Raw genomic sequence first — 13,631 nt, forward strand, 5'->3', positions numbered from 1 at the left:
ATCCGTCCACCAAATACCATATACCCTATACGCGTAATATTGTTAGCATAGATTTCAAGCTCACCCCGGGGCTGACTGACAGCTCGCTGTAACTGATTATTTATACGCGCTAGTTTTAACGCGCACTTATTTACACGTACTATCGTATGTTTAGCATTTTCGCTAAGTTTTCCAGCCAGGATCTCAGAAAACCGTTCACCTGTTCGTGACATATATGACATTGGTCGACTTTTCCAATATTAATTGCGTACAAGTATTAAATTTTGCATCCGCATCCAATAACAATGTATTGAGTTCACGTTTACCGTATGTTTTAACAGAAACGCCAATACTTGTACAATACGGACAGGAGTGAATCCGTGACAACGCATTAAATAGGCATCAATAAACCACAATTATATGAATATAAAACAGTACATAATAGTTGAAATCCGTGATGGAAGCTATATTAATCCGAGTACATACATTACCTACAACGGTAGGAAAAATTTGAAGTGATTTTTAGTTTTATCCGACTTCCTAAAGAAGAGAGGTTATCTATTCGACGCCTATATATTTTTTTTGTAATCAATACTAAAAATAAGCATTAAATAAGCTATCCGGTTCAATAGAAACCACGAAAATAAAGACACTTAGAAAAATAACGAAGTAGATAATAAGTACCGATATAAGCACATTGGCAAACACTTTAAAATATTGTGCGCATTTTTACGATAGGTCCTTAGGCTATAACCATTAGTCAAATTTCCACGCTATTGTTACTGTATCAGATATGGACGTCTGCGACCAATATACTACGTTCTACGTTACGTGTAATGATACGATTTCACGGCTCAATCGAGTTTTAAAATTATCAAAACAATGGCCAGCGTGCGTAATTACGTTGATACGTTTCATTTGCATTACACAGTGTTCTCTGCTTAACGAGGATTGTATCTTAATTATGTGTACTTACGTTTTATTTAATCTTGTTTGCGTTTGTAGATATGGCCTTTACAAATACAGAAGAATTGCGCTTTTGTGAGCCCACAGTTTAAAAAGTTGTTCTATTTCATTTTTGCTTTAAACGCTGTCTACACTTAAAATTCAAAAATCACATATCAGATCGAAGATCAAAACCTATAACTCTTGGCAAGGAGGATTTCTATAAAGTCATTGTACCAAATAAATTGTTAATTCCTATCTTCTTTTCATCTCATTCTACATTCCATTGTAACTAGGATGTTCTTGAATCAATAATTTAAATTATATTGATGTTTAATGTAGACAACACAGTTTATTTCAGGATTTTTCATATTCGTTCAATCCACCGGCTGCAATGATATAAACCCGCCTTAAAATTACATGTACATCAAAGTACTCAAAAACGAACTAAGGGCATTAATAATGCCCTTAATGCCTTGTTATAAAGAAGCAAAACCAATCAATGACTCAAACACTCATGGTATTTGGCCTATAAAAACAATTTCTACAGATTATCTGACCTACATCAATACCTTTTGTAAGAGTCAAACGAAGTCAATTTCAAGTGTAGTACCGTGGTCAGTGTTACGAAATAATAGCATACAGCTTGCGTGCCTCGGCAACGACAAAGAGTGGAATAATAGACAACAACATATCGTAAAACGGAAAGTAAAAGTATGCCACTATAATTGCATAAAATATATTCTACGCAATAATAATTACGCTTTTTGATGCATCGAAATAAACTGTAACGTGCGAAAATAATTTTAGAATCAACTTCAAATTTTCAACTTTGATTAATTGTGGTCCCACTTATGGGAATGGGTCTCTTTCTTATAAGGGTGTTGTAGGCAGTAGTCCACCACGCTGGGAAATGTGAACGGTAGATTTAAGACCTACATAGTAAACAGTAGACTTAAAACGCATTAAAGACTTTTTTGCAGTACTTTGAGGAAAGAGTCTTCCTCACGATGCCTTCCTCTACCAAAGCAAATGATACAAACATATTTTTTAATATACATAACTTCGATAAGTCGTGTGTACGCGCCTGGAGTGAGAACCTCGAACCCCAGCATGAGAGTTCGAACTTCAAATTACTGCGCTATCCCTGCTAAATATTTTATTGTTATCAGAATATACCGTCTAATTTATGCACAAATATACAGAATGAACGTGCTTCTTAGTTAAATTATTAATTCATCTCGTCGTTATCATTTCACACCGATTACAGGAATATAGCTCGCTGTTTTTAACCTGAGATAGCATTTAAAACTGGATATAGCCGACTAAAGGCAGCTGTATAAGTGGCTGTAGCACGCATGAGTTAAAATTTGTATACGATAACAAACGTATGTTTACTCCGTAGAGTATACGTGTAACGTATTATGCAAATATCAACAGTGATTTGAGATTTATATTCATATTTTTTAAAACTATGATAGGAATATATATGTATATAGATTTGTAAAAAATCTGATAAAATAGCCAAACCGAACCGAAGTTACACATCAAAGCCAAAGACTACAGTATCATTTATTAATTACGCAAATTTATGAGAAAAGAGAGATCGCATTACTTAGATTAAGGCTGATCATACAGCCTTAAAGTCAAGTTAAAATATTTTAAACAATTTGAAAAATATAATATAATACACACTAAATCCAATACTGCATGCGTGACGTCACCATATTGACATATGACGGGTGGTAATTACGAGAGCAGGGGATCTATCTTGAGATGTATGTCGACCTCGATAAATTCGAAATAACTAAACTGTTGTAAGTGTTGTAGAAAGTTTGAGAAATGGTATTCATTCCATCATAACATTGACTTAAGGAAGCAGAAATTTTAATTTCAATGATCATTGGAAAAAAGATTTCACAACTTTTAAGTAGTTTAGTAATTGGACAATTACTAAATACTCAAAACCAATTTTAAGCAAATTAGACGAACCAAAATTCAAATTACGTTCATTGTAACTTTATAATTCCCAGCTATTGTTAAATTTAAGATTTATAGAATCATTGTTACTTTATTTAAAATTCAACTATTAGTTTAAGCAATTTATGTAGCAAGTTATGGTAGATTAAATAGCTGTGGCAGCCTAGTTTTATTTTCTGTCTGTGATGTTGAGCGTCCGATATTTTCATCCAGTATATCCAGATATCTATTCCCATTCAATGATGTCAATGCTATAGCTTTAATGGAGAAGGAAAACATCGTAATATTCTTATTATCTTGTCCCACTCGATTTCTCTATAAAACTCTCAAAAATGTCTCCAAAATGTCAAACCATGTCTCTACACACCAGCATGATAGAGTATAGCCCTAACACTTCACATAATGTCTCCTTGCAGTGAGGCAATGACGATAATGATGATAGGTTTATTAACATTCTTAATTTCCTAGTCGTTGTGATTTATTAGCTTTATCCAAAGAGTTCTATCTCTACATTAATCTGAGCAATATCATTATATGATAATGAAGATGATGACCTTACCTTACCAAACTCGATGACAGGCGACGCCGAGCCAATGAAGCCATCCTTTTTCTTCTCGATCTTGTAGACGATGATGTTGTTGCCCCGCACGGTGTGTATGATGAACGCCTTGGAGTCCGGGCTCCATGCGACGTGGGACGCGTGGTCGAACTCGATGTTCACACGGAGCGTCTTGTGCTCCTTCTGGTTCAGGTCGCGGACGTCCCATAAGATCACGGAGCCATCTGGTGGACAAAGAACTAAATATTCTTTATGTAATTTATGTAGTTATGAGTTAAATTTATAAGCACGGTTATGTTAGTATGGTTAAACTTATAACACTCTAAAATGACAGACTGGATTAAGTCTTTACTACCTACTACTGAAAACTGTACTGTCTTTTACTACTGAAAAACATGCATGCATCATCCCTTCAAGACTAACTATAAATATCCGTTACCAATATTCAATCTATCCAAATTTTGCCTACCAAAGATAGACATTTGACAACTTCTAGGGAACAGAAATTGTCAGTCTTAATCGGCAAAACATTAGATACATTTATTTTTACCCGACTGCCAAGGAAGGGTTATGTTTTTCGCGCGTATCTTGTATGTTTGTCTTTCTTTATTTGATCCGATCTAACAAACGGCTGGATGAATTTCAACAGTTAAGGTGTCATTATATTTGTCTCAATGACCCGAGTGTCCTTAGATAGGTGTTAGTAATAAAAAAACAAAATGGCGGATTATTGGCGCGAAATAGTAACACATTTAAAAAAAAAAGTTAGCCGAACCTATCGAGTAGGGTATCAAATGAAAGGAAATTAAACGGAGATTATAAAAACATATTTGTATATATATAAAACAGCAAGGTGACTGACTGACAGACTAACTAAATGACTTTTTCATTTTTCAGAAATCAACGTACAGCCTAAACCAAGGACCTTACACTTCTGAAATTTTGCACATAGGTTCTCTATATAGCGTGAATAAGTACTAAGAAAGGCCTTTTGGAAATTCTACCCTAAAGAGAGTAAAATAGGCTAAAACAGTTTTTTTGAAATCCTTTAATTTTGAAGCAACTACTATAAAATTTCGTATTTGGCTTTCTGAATAGGAACAAGGACGCACTTATTTATCGCCCTCCGAAAAATCAATGCCGTAGAGGGTAAAATAAGGGTTTAAAGTTCATTTGAACAATCGTCAATTTTGAAGCAAACACTATGAAATTTTGAATCAGGCTTGTTAGATAAAAAAATAATGAAATTCTACCTCTAACGAGGTAAAATAATGACCGAAACTTTAATTTACTGAAGTTATATATTTTATAGACCGTAAATAGTGGATTTTTTCGCGAAATACGAGTAGTAACACGTTTTAAAAAAAGTTAACCAAACCTATCGAGTAGGGTGTCAAAATACAGGAAATTAAGAGGAGATTACAGATACGTTATATAATATATCTTATATATAAAAATCTCGTGTTAGTTACCGTACTCCTCCGTAACGGCTTCACCGATTTTCACCTAACTTTATATACATATTCAGTAGGTCTGAGAATCGGCCACTATCTATTTTTTTTACCCCTAAGTGATAAGGGTAAGTAATGTTCACCCTTAATTTTTTTTTATTTATTTGGCAACACAACGTTTGCAGTGTCAGCTAATACATATATACTCGTATATACACATCAAGATGACTGTCTGACTAAATGAGTGAGTTGCTGTAGGTACCAGAGATCGACGCAAAGGGAAACCGCTGAACTTAAGCGTGCTGGAATTTTGCACATTTTTTAGGTTCTTTATATAGCGTAAATGAGCACTACGAGGATAAAATTGTATGAAACTTTGTATGTGGCTTTCTGGATAAAAATAACGAAATGCCTATTTCACTGCTTTTGGAAATTCTACTTCAGCCTTTTTGGTGCAGTCGGGTTTTTGATTTTTTTAATTAATTACTTGTTATTGCTTATAAATATTGATACCAGTGAATTATTTTTCATTGAATTAGTAAACCAGTTGTTTTCTTAGAAAATATTCAATTACTCATGATTACAAGATAATTTCTGTCATGTCTGTAGACGATACATTTATCCGTTGCATACTATTATCTCAAGTGATAACATACAATCCTTTGTTAAACAAAGCTATATAATCCTCCGTGGAATGGATATGCAGGTAGCGAAGGACGGTCGGTTTAAACGTTGAACTAAACGGGTAGGATTATCCATTAGTGCCGGTACTCTCATGCTGGTACACAATTTTAGAAGCTATAATGGCGACCCTGACTAAATTGTTAGTCAATGCCACCTCCAACCAACTATTTCAACCTTAAAACCGGCGAAGTGCGTATCGAACTACGCACTGACGACGGTTCCGTACAGAAGATGATCGGTGTTTTTTTCAGCCACAGTAACAATATCGAATTCTGTGGTATTTCTCGAGAGCAGAGAATTCTCGTGAGTGAAAAACAAAAGTTATTTCTGCGTGTCTCCTACTTCCCAAAAACAACGGCATATGCAATGTTTCATCAATGAAAAACAAGTCTGGTTTAAAAAAGCTTTACGAGAGTCAACAGTGCAAATCGCTATTAATAAATTGAATGTTTTTAAAGCATTCGACTGCGCTGTTGGACACTTTTCAGGGTTCGACGATAGTTGTATCGAGAAAAGAACTGCGTTCAATAGTAATGTTTCTTAACTAAGTTTGTGTTTATGTTAAGGATTTAGTATTAGGCCGTCTTTTTGCAAATAATAAAGTAGGCAGAAAAACATGTATTTTAGTAAGTCAAGTTAGATTATCTTTCGAGTAATGAATCACCTGATGCTTAAATATTGTGTATGTAATGTTATTATTAAATGTGTAAAGATAATTAACATAAGTGATAAAAGGAGAACAATTGTGTCCACTCGCAAACAAAAGACAATAACAGAAGTATACCTAATTAAGTACCGTAACTAAAAAAATATAATTATGTGTTAAATCTAACACTTAAGTTACCTTAAGTGACATACATTAAAGTATAATATTAAAAACCATATTTTGTCGTCATTGTTATAGTCTTGTCGACAAAAAATATTGCCTAAATAGTTGTAATTACCTGAGTGACGGCTTATCTTTTATTTTCAAGTTTGTGACCAAACCATTCTTAAGAAATATTTATTGTTCAAATGTTACAAATTATATTTTACTATATTCTCAATGGAATTTTGAAGTTTTTTGACGATCTACAAGAGAAGGTACGTCTACCTAAATAAAAAATAAATGTCGCCCGAAATGGCTTAGCCAAAAGGATTTTGTCAAAATTGAACGGCTGAGTTTACGATAACTAAACCATGTTTTGTTACCGACATTGTTTTAAGGATCGGAGTACAAAAAATATCATAAAATTTCAGAATACAATTATTTCAATGAACTAACGTTTTGTAATAGTTGAAGCAACTGCAATATATTATAATGTTACCCAACAAATCGCATGAACTGTTTACAATTCATTAAACAGCATAGACTTATACAAGCGATTTATTACTGAAATTTCCAACAACAAAAAAATACTCAAAACCTATTTCTTTTTTAAGACAAACATTCGCAGATGACAAAAAGTAACTTAACAGTGACTATTGATTTTCTCGATGCGCAAAAACGGCCGATAGAACCACAAAAACGGCCAAACACTGGTGTTTTGATGAACTAGCGTTATGTAGTAAGTGAAGTAAGTAAACTAGGTAAGCGTGCAACAATGCGGGAACCGGTAAAAGGTCAACAGACCAACCGAGATATCGAAACTGAGTCACTGTACCAAGGCCTTCGGATTTCAGGCACCGAGCGTAACCCCAGCCTAGCGCCGCAGCGACGGTAAGTGGCCGATGAAGCGTGTAATGTTAACGATTGGAAATCGTAATCGGAGCTATATTACAGTTTTAGGGTTCCGTAGCAATAGGAAAAAAACGGAATCCTATTACTTAGCATCCACTGTCTGTCTGCCTGTCTGTCACAAGGCTCTATCTCTGGAATCGGAATGACTACTATGATACTAAAAGTAAGAAAAAATAACATTTTAGTAGTACAGAACCCTCCGTGTGCGAGTTCGACTCTCACTAGGCCAATTGTTATAGTGGGTTTGAGTTTATTTCATTTCACTTCATAAAAAAATCGCTTCATTCTGCTTTTCTTTATTCTTTATTACATAGTTACATTGTTGTAATATTTTTAAGTAATGAGCTAGCCGAGCTGATTAATCGGCTATTGTAGAAATTAATTACAGACATATTATGCACTTAACAAATTGAAACGCATCAAGTGTGGATTAGGGCGCCACACCTTTTTGTCTCGAATACAATGGCAAAAGGGTTTCTGCAGATTATTTATAGTCCAACTTTTATTAAAAGTAAAGTTAAAATATCTAACAAAATTTGCCACAAAAAAATCTGTTGTACAGATTTCCTTTTTTTTTTAGGAAGCCAACGTTAGGGATATTAAATAGTATTTTATTCACCGTATAACCGCAGCGGTTTATGGCAAATATGGCAAAACGTCTCGTTTATAAAACCTGTATTAGGTGTGCAGAACAAGATAGTGTGTACAGTCGTAATAACTACCTATTTGAGCAATACTGATGAGTTGGGTATACGTGTTTATTACGTTAAAACTAACACGGCTGTGGACACTGTTTTATTATTAATAAACACTAGAGAAGTAGGTAGGTAAGTATGTAAGTTATATAAGATATTTAAAATATTAAATCTCAAACCAGCTCATTATTTCGGGTTTTTGGAGTTTACTCCTTAAGAAACGATTTGAGTTATAAGGCCCGGTACGGAAATTTTATGAGGAGTAAAATCAAGTGTAACACGAAAAGTTGAGGCGTAACGTAGAAAGAGACAAACATATATATCTGTAGGATTGAACGTGTAAAAGAATGAGATGGAATACATTACACAGCGTATCTCATTCTCGGGGTCTCCTCTTTGCGCGATACTTCGTAGTCTCACTGTATAGTTCACTACCTCCAGTCTGAGAGTTGAATGTGTGCGTATGTTTGTACGTGTGTGTTGCGCGCCTGCGTATTACGATAATTACAGTATTTAAGAATGATATTATAATTCAAAGTGAAAGAAATCAATCATCCTAAAATTGGATTTGTATAAATTGAACACAATTATTATTATTATTTATATTATTTTGTAACATACTTTATGTAATACGCATTATTGGAGTAATATAAATAATCCGAATAATTACAGATATATGTTTGTTTCTCTTATCATTTTAGCAGATGCGTTCATTTACCCTTTTTTTCTATTCGATATATATCATAATTATCGTTCGTAAGGAGTAAACTCCAATCGTGCGTCGTAGCTGACACACACACACTTTTTTATTTTTTAATTTTTGTCTGTCTGTTTGTTCTGGCTAATCTCTGAAATGGCTGGTCCGATTTTGACGGGACTTTTATTGGCAGGTAGCTGATGTAATAAACAGTAACTTAGGCTACTTATATTTTAGAACTAGCTGTGCCCCGCGGTTTCACACGCGTTATAATTACTTTTTAACAAGAGTAAAACCGCGGGGCACAGCTAGTAATAAATACGTTTGAACCAATAAATGTAAACAGCGATTGCTGCGCTACATATAGTTTTCTTTAAATTAATTAAAAATACACAAACACAAACACGAAAGAGCAGTTATTCCTTCGTCTATTTTTTCCTTCAAAACCAGATTCAAGGAATCACCCTTCAATACTTCTTATATTTTTATTTCTATAGTTGCGCTACGAGTATACATGCTGAGTAGTATGTACATAACTACTATTTGAGGAAAAACATTAAAGCATGACGAAACACGTTGAAACCATAAAAACATCAGTCTGCGAAGAGACAAAGAGGGCGATTTTATGATGCAATACACAGGAAAGTTCCTTAACTCAATAATAATTAGGGTTTCGGTTCAGCTGATGGCAGGCCACATTCCAAAGTTCCTGAGAAGTCACGTACGTACTCGTGTCCTTTCTGACCATTACACCGGAAGACTCGCATTACTAAAGTGTTTCACACGACTTGTAAGTCTTCAATCTGTTGCAATGTTTTTATACGTTTCGTATGAATCATGAAGACAGCGGCCGTCTCACAAGTGGATTAAAAAGTTGATTATTGTTTTTCATACAGAGATTTTATTCCAAAATAATAAATTATACTTAGCGACTCTTTTTAGAATAATAGTGTAAATCTCCTTCTAGCGTGAAATTGTTCTTGCGTTTCGGTGGAAGAGCATGGAAGCCGGCTGACTTTGATATTAGCTGACCTTCTTAGTTCTTAGAGACAAGTAGGCAAGGTAGCTGATCCATACTGATAGGTTACAGATAGTGGCAGTGACCACTTACCATTAATTGGACTGCAATTTCCACTTTGCCTACCATATAAAAACCATGTCTTTCTCATCAAAATCTTACACGTCAAGTATTAATCATTCGAAGTGTTTATAATCTGATGCTGTATTAATTAGACAATGTTAATTACTACGTGATAAGCTCTCATGTTAATAACCGATTAGATTAATTTCACCTCTACGAAAATGTATGTAAATTTTACCAAAATTACGATCTAATCTGAATAAGGTAAAGAGTTCATGTTTCCAAGCAATATTTTAAATAAATGTATAAACATAAATGCCTTCGTGCAAGGAACAAGATGACACCATAATATTATAAAATATAGTTTTCGCTGTACTCATAAATTAACATTAAATTTAAATATTTATTATAACTTGTATAAGAACATATTCTTAATTAACATTAACAAAAAATAACAATTATGTTTAAGTTGAAAACAAAAAAGCTATTAAAAAATCAATAACATTTCAACACTAGACTGAGGTTAGAATAAAGAATAGTCTAGCTCAAAATGTTATGTTGTGTAACTTTATAAATACTTCCTACATTTTGAACAATTCGGAATCTCCTTGACATATTGGCCGGTATTATATTTAAATTTTTATATATTAGTACAAGGATTTTATTTTGTTTAAGTACTTGTATATTGTTATATCTTAAATTGAAAATTTCTGAAATCGAAACATAGCCATCGGTAATGCGAAATAACTCATCATTTTAACAACCAAATAAGCAACATTCTGAACACTTTTCTTCTAATGGTGAAGTAATGTTTAAATCTCAGGAATTTATTTCTGACTTTTCAAAGGTTAGTGTATTAGAAATTAATTAACACTTGCTTTTAAAGATGAAGAAAAACATGGTTAGGAACCAAACATATCTCGAGTTCTGCTTAAAAGTATTAACGAATTCTGTTAAAAACTTTATACACATCACTTTGAGATGTGATCCTTGCTCAGCAGTGGGACAGAGTTAACGACGATTATTTTTTTGTAAAATGACCTGCAGATTATACACAAATATACCCTCTGACTTTTAATATTTCTGATTACACATACGAACATGCGTCTAGAAGCGCGCGTTAAAGTCTTTTAGTGCAATGCCCTCTCAAGGGAACTAGGAAGTTTGCCATCGCAATACTGTGATAAAAACTTGAACCTACTCGCAATGTAATCGTCAGTTACTTCTGCGAGAGCCATATTTGAGTTTACGCAAAAAAATTGCTTATTGAGTCATACATACTTCCATACTATTCAGTTTCGTTTGTAAATGAAGATTACATCGACATTAACTCCATTATTTAACTAAAGTACACTCATGATAACGATCTTTAAAAACTATACTAGTGTTGTTGAAAATCATTTGACCCGAAATTTATCGACCCTAAATCATTCATATCAGCAATTGTTGCATCGATAGAATCAATACTATCACAATAAAAATAATCCGCATCGATACCGAATATCAATCCCACTGTCCGTATTTTGGTAACGTTCATGTGAAAGGATCTTTATCAACAGGTGGTCGCTACGTCAGAAATCGTCCTCGCAAAAAAGAAGCAGCAATTACTTCGGAATGCGTATGCGTATTCATTCTATTAGGTTTTATTACATACTCCTATATACACCTTTTCTTTTTACTGAGCAAAAGCTATTGTACTTATACAGCCAGGATATGTATATACTCGTAGCAAATAAAACTGAATAATTTTAAACCAAACTGTAAGAAAAACACAAGCGCTACTCATACTAAACTCAAGGTTCTATGCCATTGTGCCCGGAGTGAGGTAACTTATGTACATATTTTACTGCCAACCGTCAAGTTGACGAGTTTTAAACAGTGTGTTTTTAGAATCCTTCAACACTACGTTTAATTAACATGAATATTGATAACCTACTTAATAAGTACATAGTTTTCCTTATTCATGTTTATAGTTCAGCTCATAGTTAATCTTATTAAAGTTAAGTTAAACCACAGATGATTTTAATTTCCGCGTCATTATATTCTTGAGGTAAAAATTTAATTATGTAAAAAAACTAATTACAAATAAACAATATTACGCCTATCGTCTATTATTAGTCGATAAAACTGAAAAATAGAGATAAATGACTACCATTAGGAATTGTACGCCTTTGAGATACCCGTGAGTAGAAATTTACTTGTTGTTCAAAAAAAAAAAGGAATGACTTCTGATATTAAAGCTGCAAATGTGATTGATCTTGTTACTAAAAATAATACCTAAAATTTTTTTATAAAGCTTTACGTTAATAGAATTTTTAAATGTCTTTTTAGGGTCACTAGAAATTCAATAAAAGATTTGTGCCTCACCGGCACCTCTAAATGTGAAAGACATTCCAATTTCATCCCTAGGGTCACGTAGTAACTATTTATTCATCTGTGCTTAGGGCTAGCAAAGCATCTGTACCAATTTTGACTTTACCTAAATAAAATTCTCATATATTTGTAGGTTGCTCAGTTGCAAAGATTTTGAAGCAGATACCATCAGAGATCTTCATAACATTACACAAATATTAATTTACACATAGTTTGATGCTAAAGGGAAGTTTCGTTAGCGCGGTCATGTCAATGGAAGGATAGACTGGTTAATGAGTTTGCAAGTCGTGAATGAGCGAGTCAGTCGAGGGCGTACTCGACTGACATTCAGTACCTATATACATACACATACATCATCATCAAGCAATTAAATCGGCGATGTAATTAATGGAGACAACCAGAAACGTCCGGAAGTAACGAGCTTTTGTGAAGAGAGCATGTAAAGGTATTATTGAAATCGTGCTATCATAATGTTTAACTATTGTAGTAATTACTATTATATTGAAGTGTTTTGCTTAAAGTATTAACTATATTATAATTTTATAATACATAGAAGCGGTCTCAAGACCCGTTGGGTTTATTTAATCCTAATTTACGTTTCATGCGTCGTGAAACACAAACTAAGAAAAGAGATATCGAGTATGTATTATATTTTAGCCAACCAAGATTGATTTCATTAAATAGAACTCAATAAGTAGACTTTAATAAGTTGGATTTAGGTTTAACAAGTAATTTATGACCGAACGATCTAAATTTCCAAGATATTTCTAGCCATCGCACGGAGACTAAAATCCAGAAATCATTATACCTACTATAGTCCGATTCATAATTAGGTGTCCAAAATGTAAACAAAGTGTTGACCTATCAAGAAAATACATTTGAAATGGTAGTTTCTTATTTTTGACGATATTAAAGTAATACAACGATAATAAAATTATAATCTAAATAAATTAATATCAATTAATATTTTCCAATATTTATATTAACTCAATTTCGTTCCATACAGTAATAATAATAAAAAACAAGGTTTATGGTAGAAAATTAAAATGTGGTAATGGTAACACAATCGGGATGCAAAACATTTTTTGTGCCGCCATTTTTAAGTTTCGTAGTTGATGTTATTCATTTTCGTGATCGTGGTGGAACTCTTAATGTTTTCTCGTTTTCATAGCGAATTTGTTAAATTGTGTAATGTTATTATTTTTTTGTTTTTTCTTGAGTTTCTTTAAGTTTTATTTTATTGTTAATTTATTAAGGTTTACAATGCATGTAATCCTATTTTAACAATGACATTTCTTTGTTTACATTTTGGACACCTAATTCTGAATCGGACTATAGTCAAATAAGAAAATATTAAAAATTAAAATTCATTTAAGCGAATCCTAACCTTAATTTCACCCTTTTGTGACAAGTTTTTATTTCAAAAGGTGACACAATAAACAAGAATAATGAAGGTACAATATGACA

General features: G+C 33.2%; 1 protein-coding gene across 2 annotated transcripts in view; it reads right to left on the reverse strand.

The window, feature by feature from the left end:
- Window positions 1-13,631, reverse strand: part of LOC140757411 (transducin beta-like protein 2) — a 123,510-nt gene that overhangs the window by 47,396 nt on the left and 62,483 nt on the right. Inside the window, exon 3 of one of the 2 annotated variants that reach the window (XM_073093101.1) lies at window positions 3,464-3,687. In XM_073093101.1, the coding sequence (XP_072949202.1) occupies window positions 3,464-3,687 (224 nt within the window). Of the gene's footprint in view, window positions 1-3,463; window positions 3,703-13,631 lie in introns of both variants that reach the window. The other variant, XM_073093100.1, reaches the window with a different exon arrangement.

The sequence above is a fragment of the Epargyreus clarus genome, unplaced genomic scaffold (assembly GCF_041222505.1).
Source record: "Epargyreus clarus isolate Ecla_fem2 unplaced genomic scaffold, WU_Ecla_fem_2.2 ptg000004l, whole genome shotgun sequence".
Taxonomy (NCBI): Eukaryota; Metazoa; Arthropoda; class Insecta; order Lepidoptera; family Hesperiidae; genus Epargyreus; species Epargyreus clarus.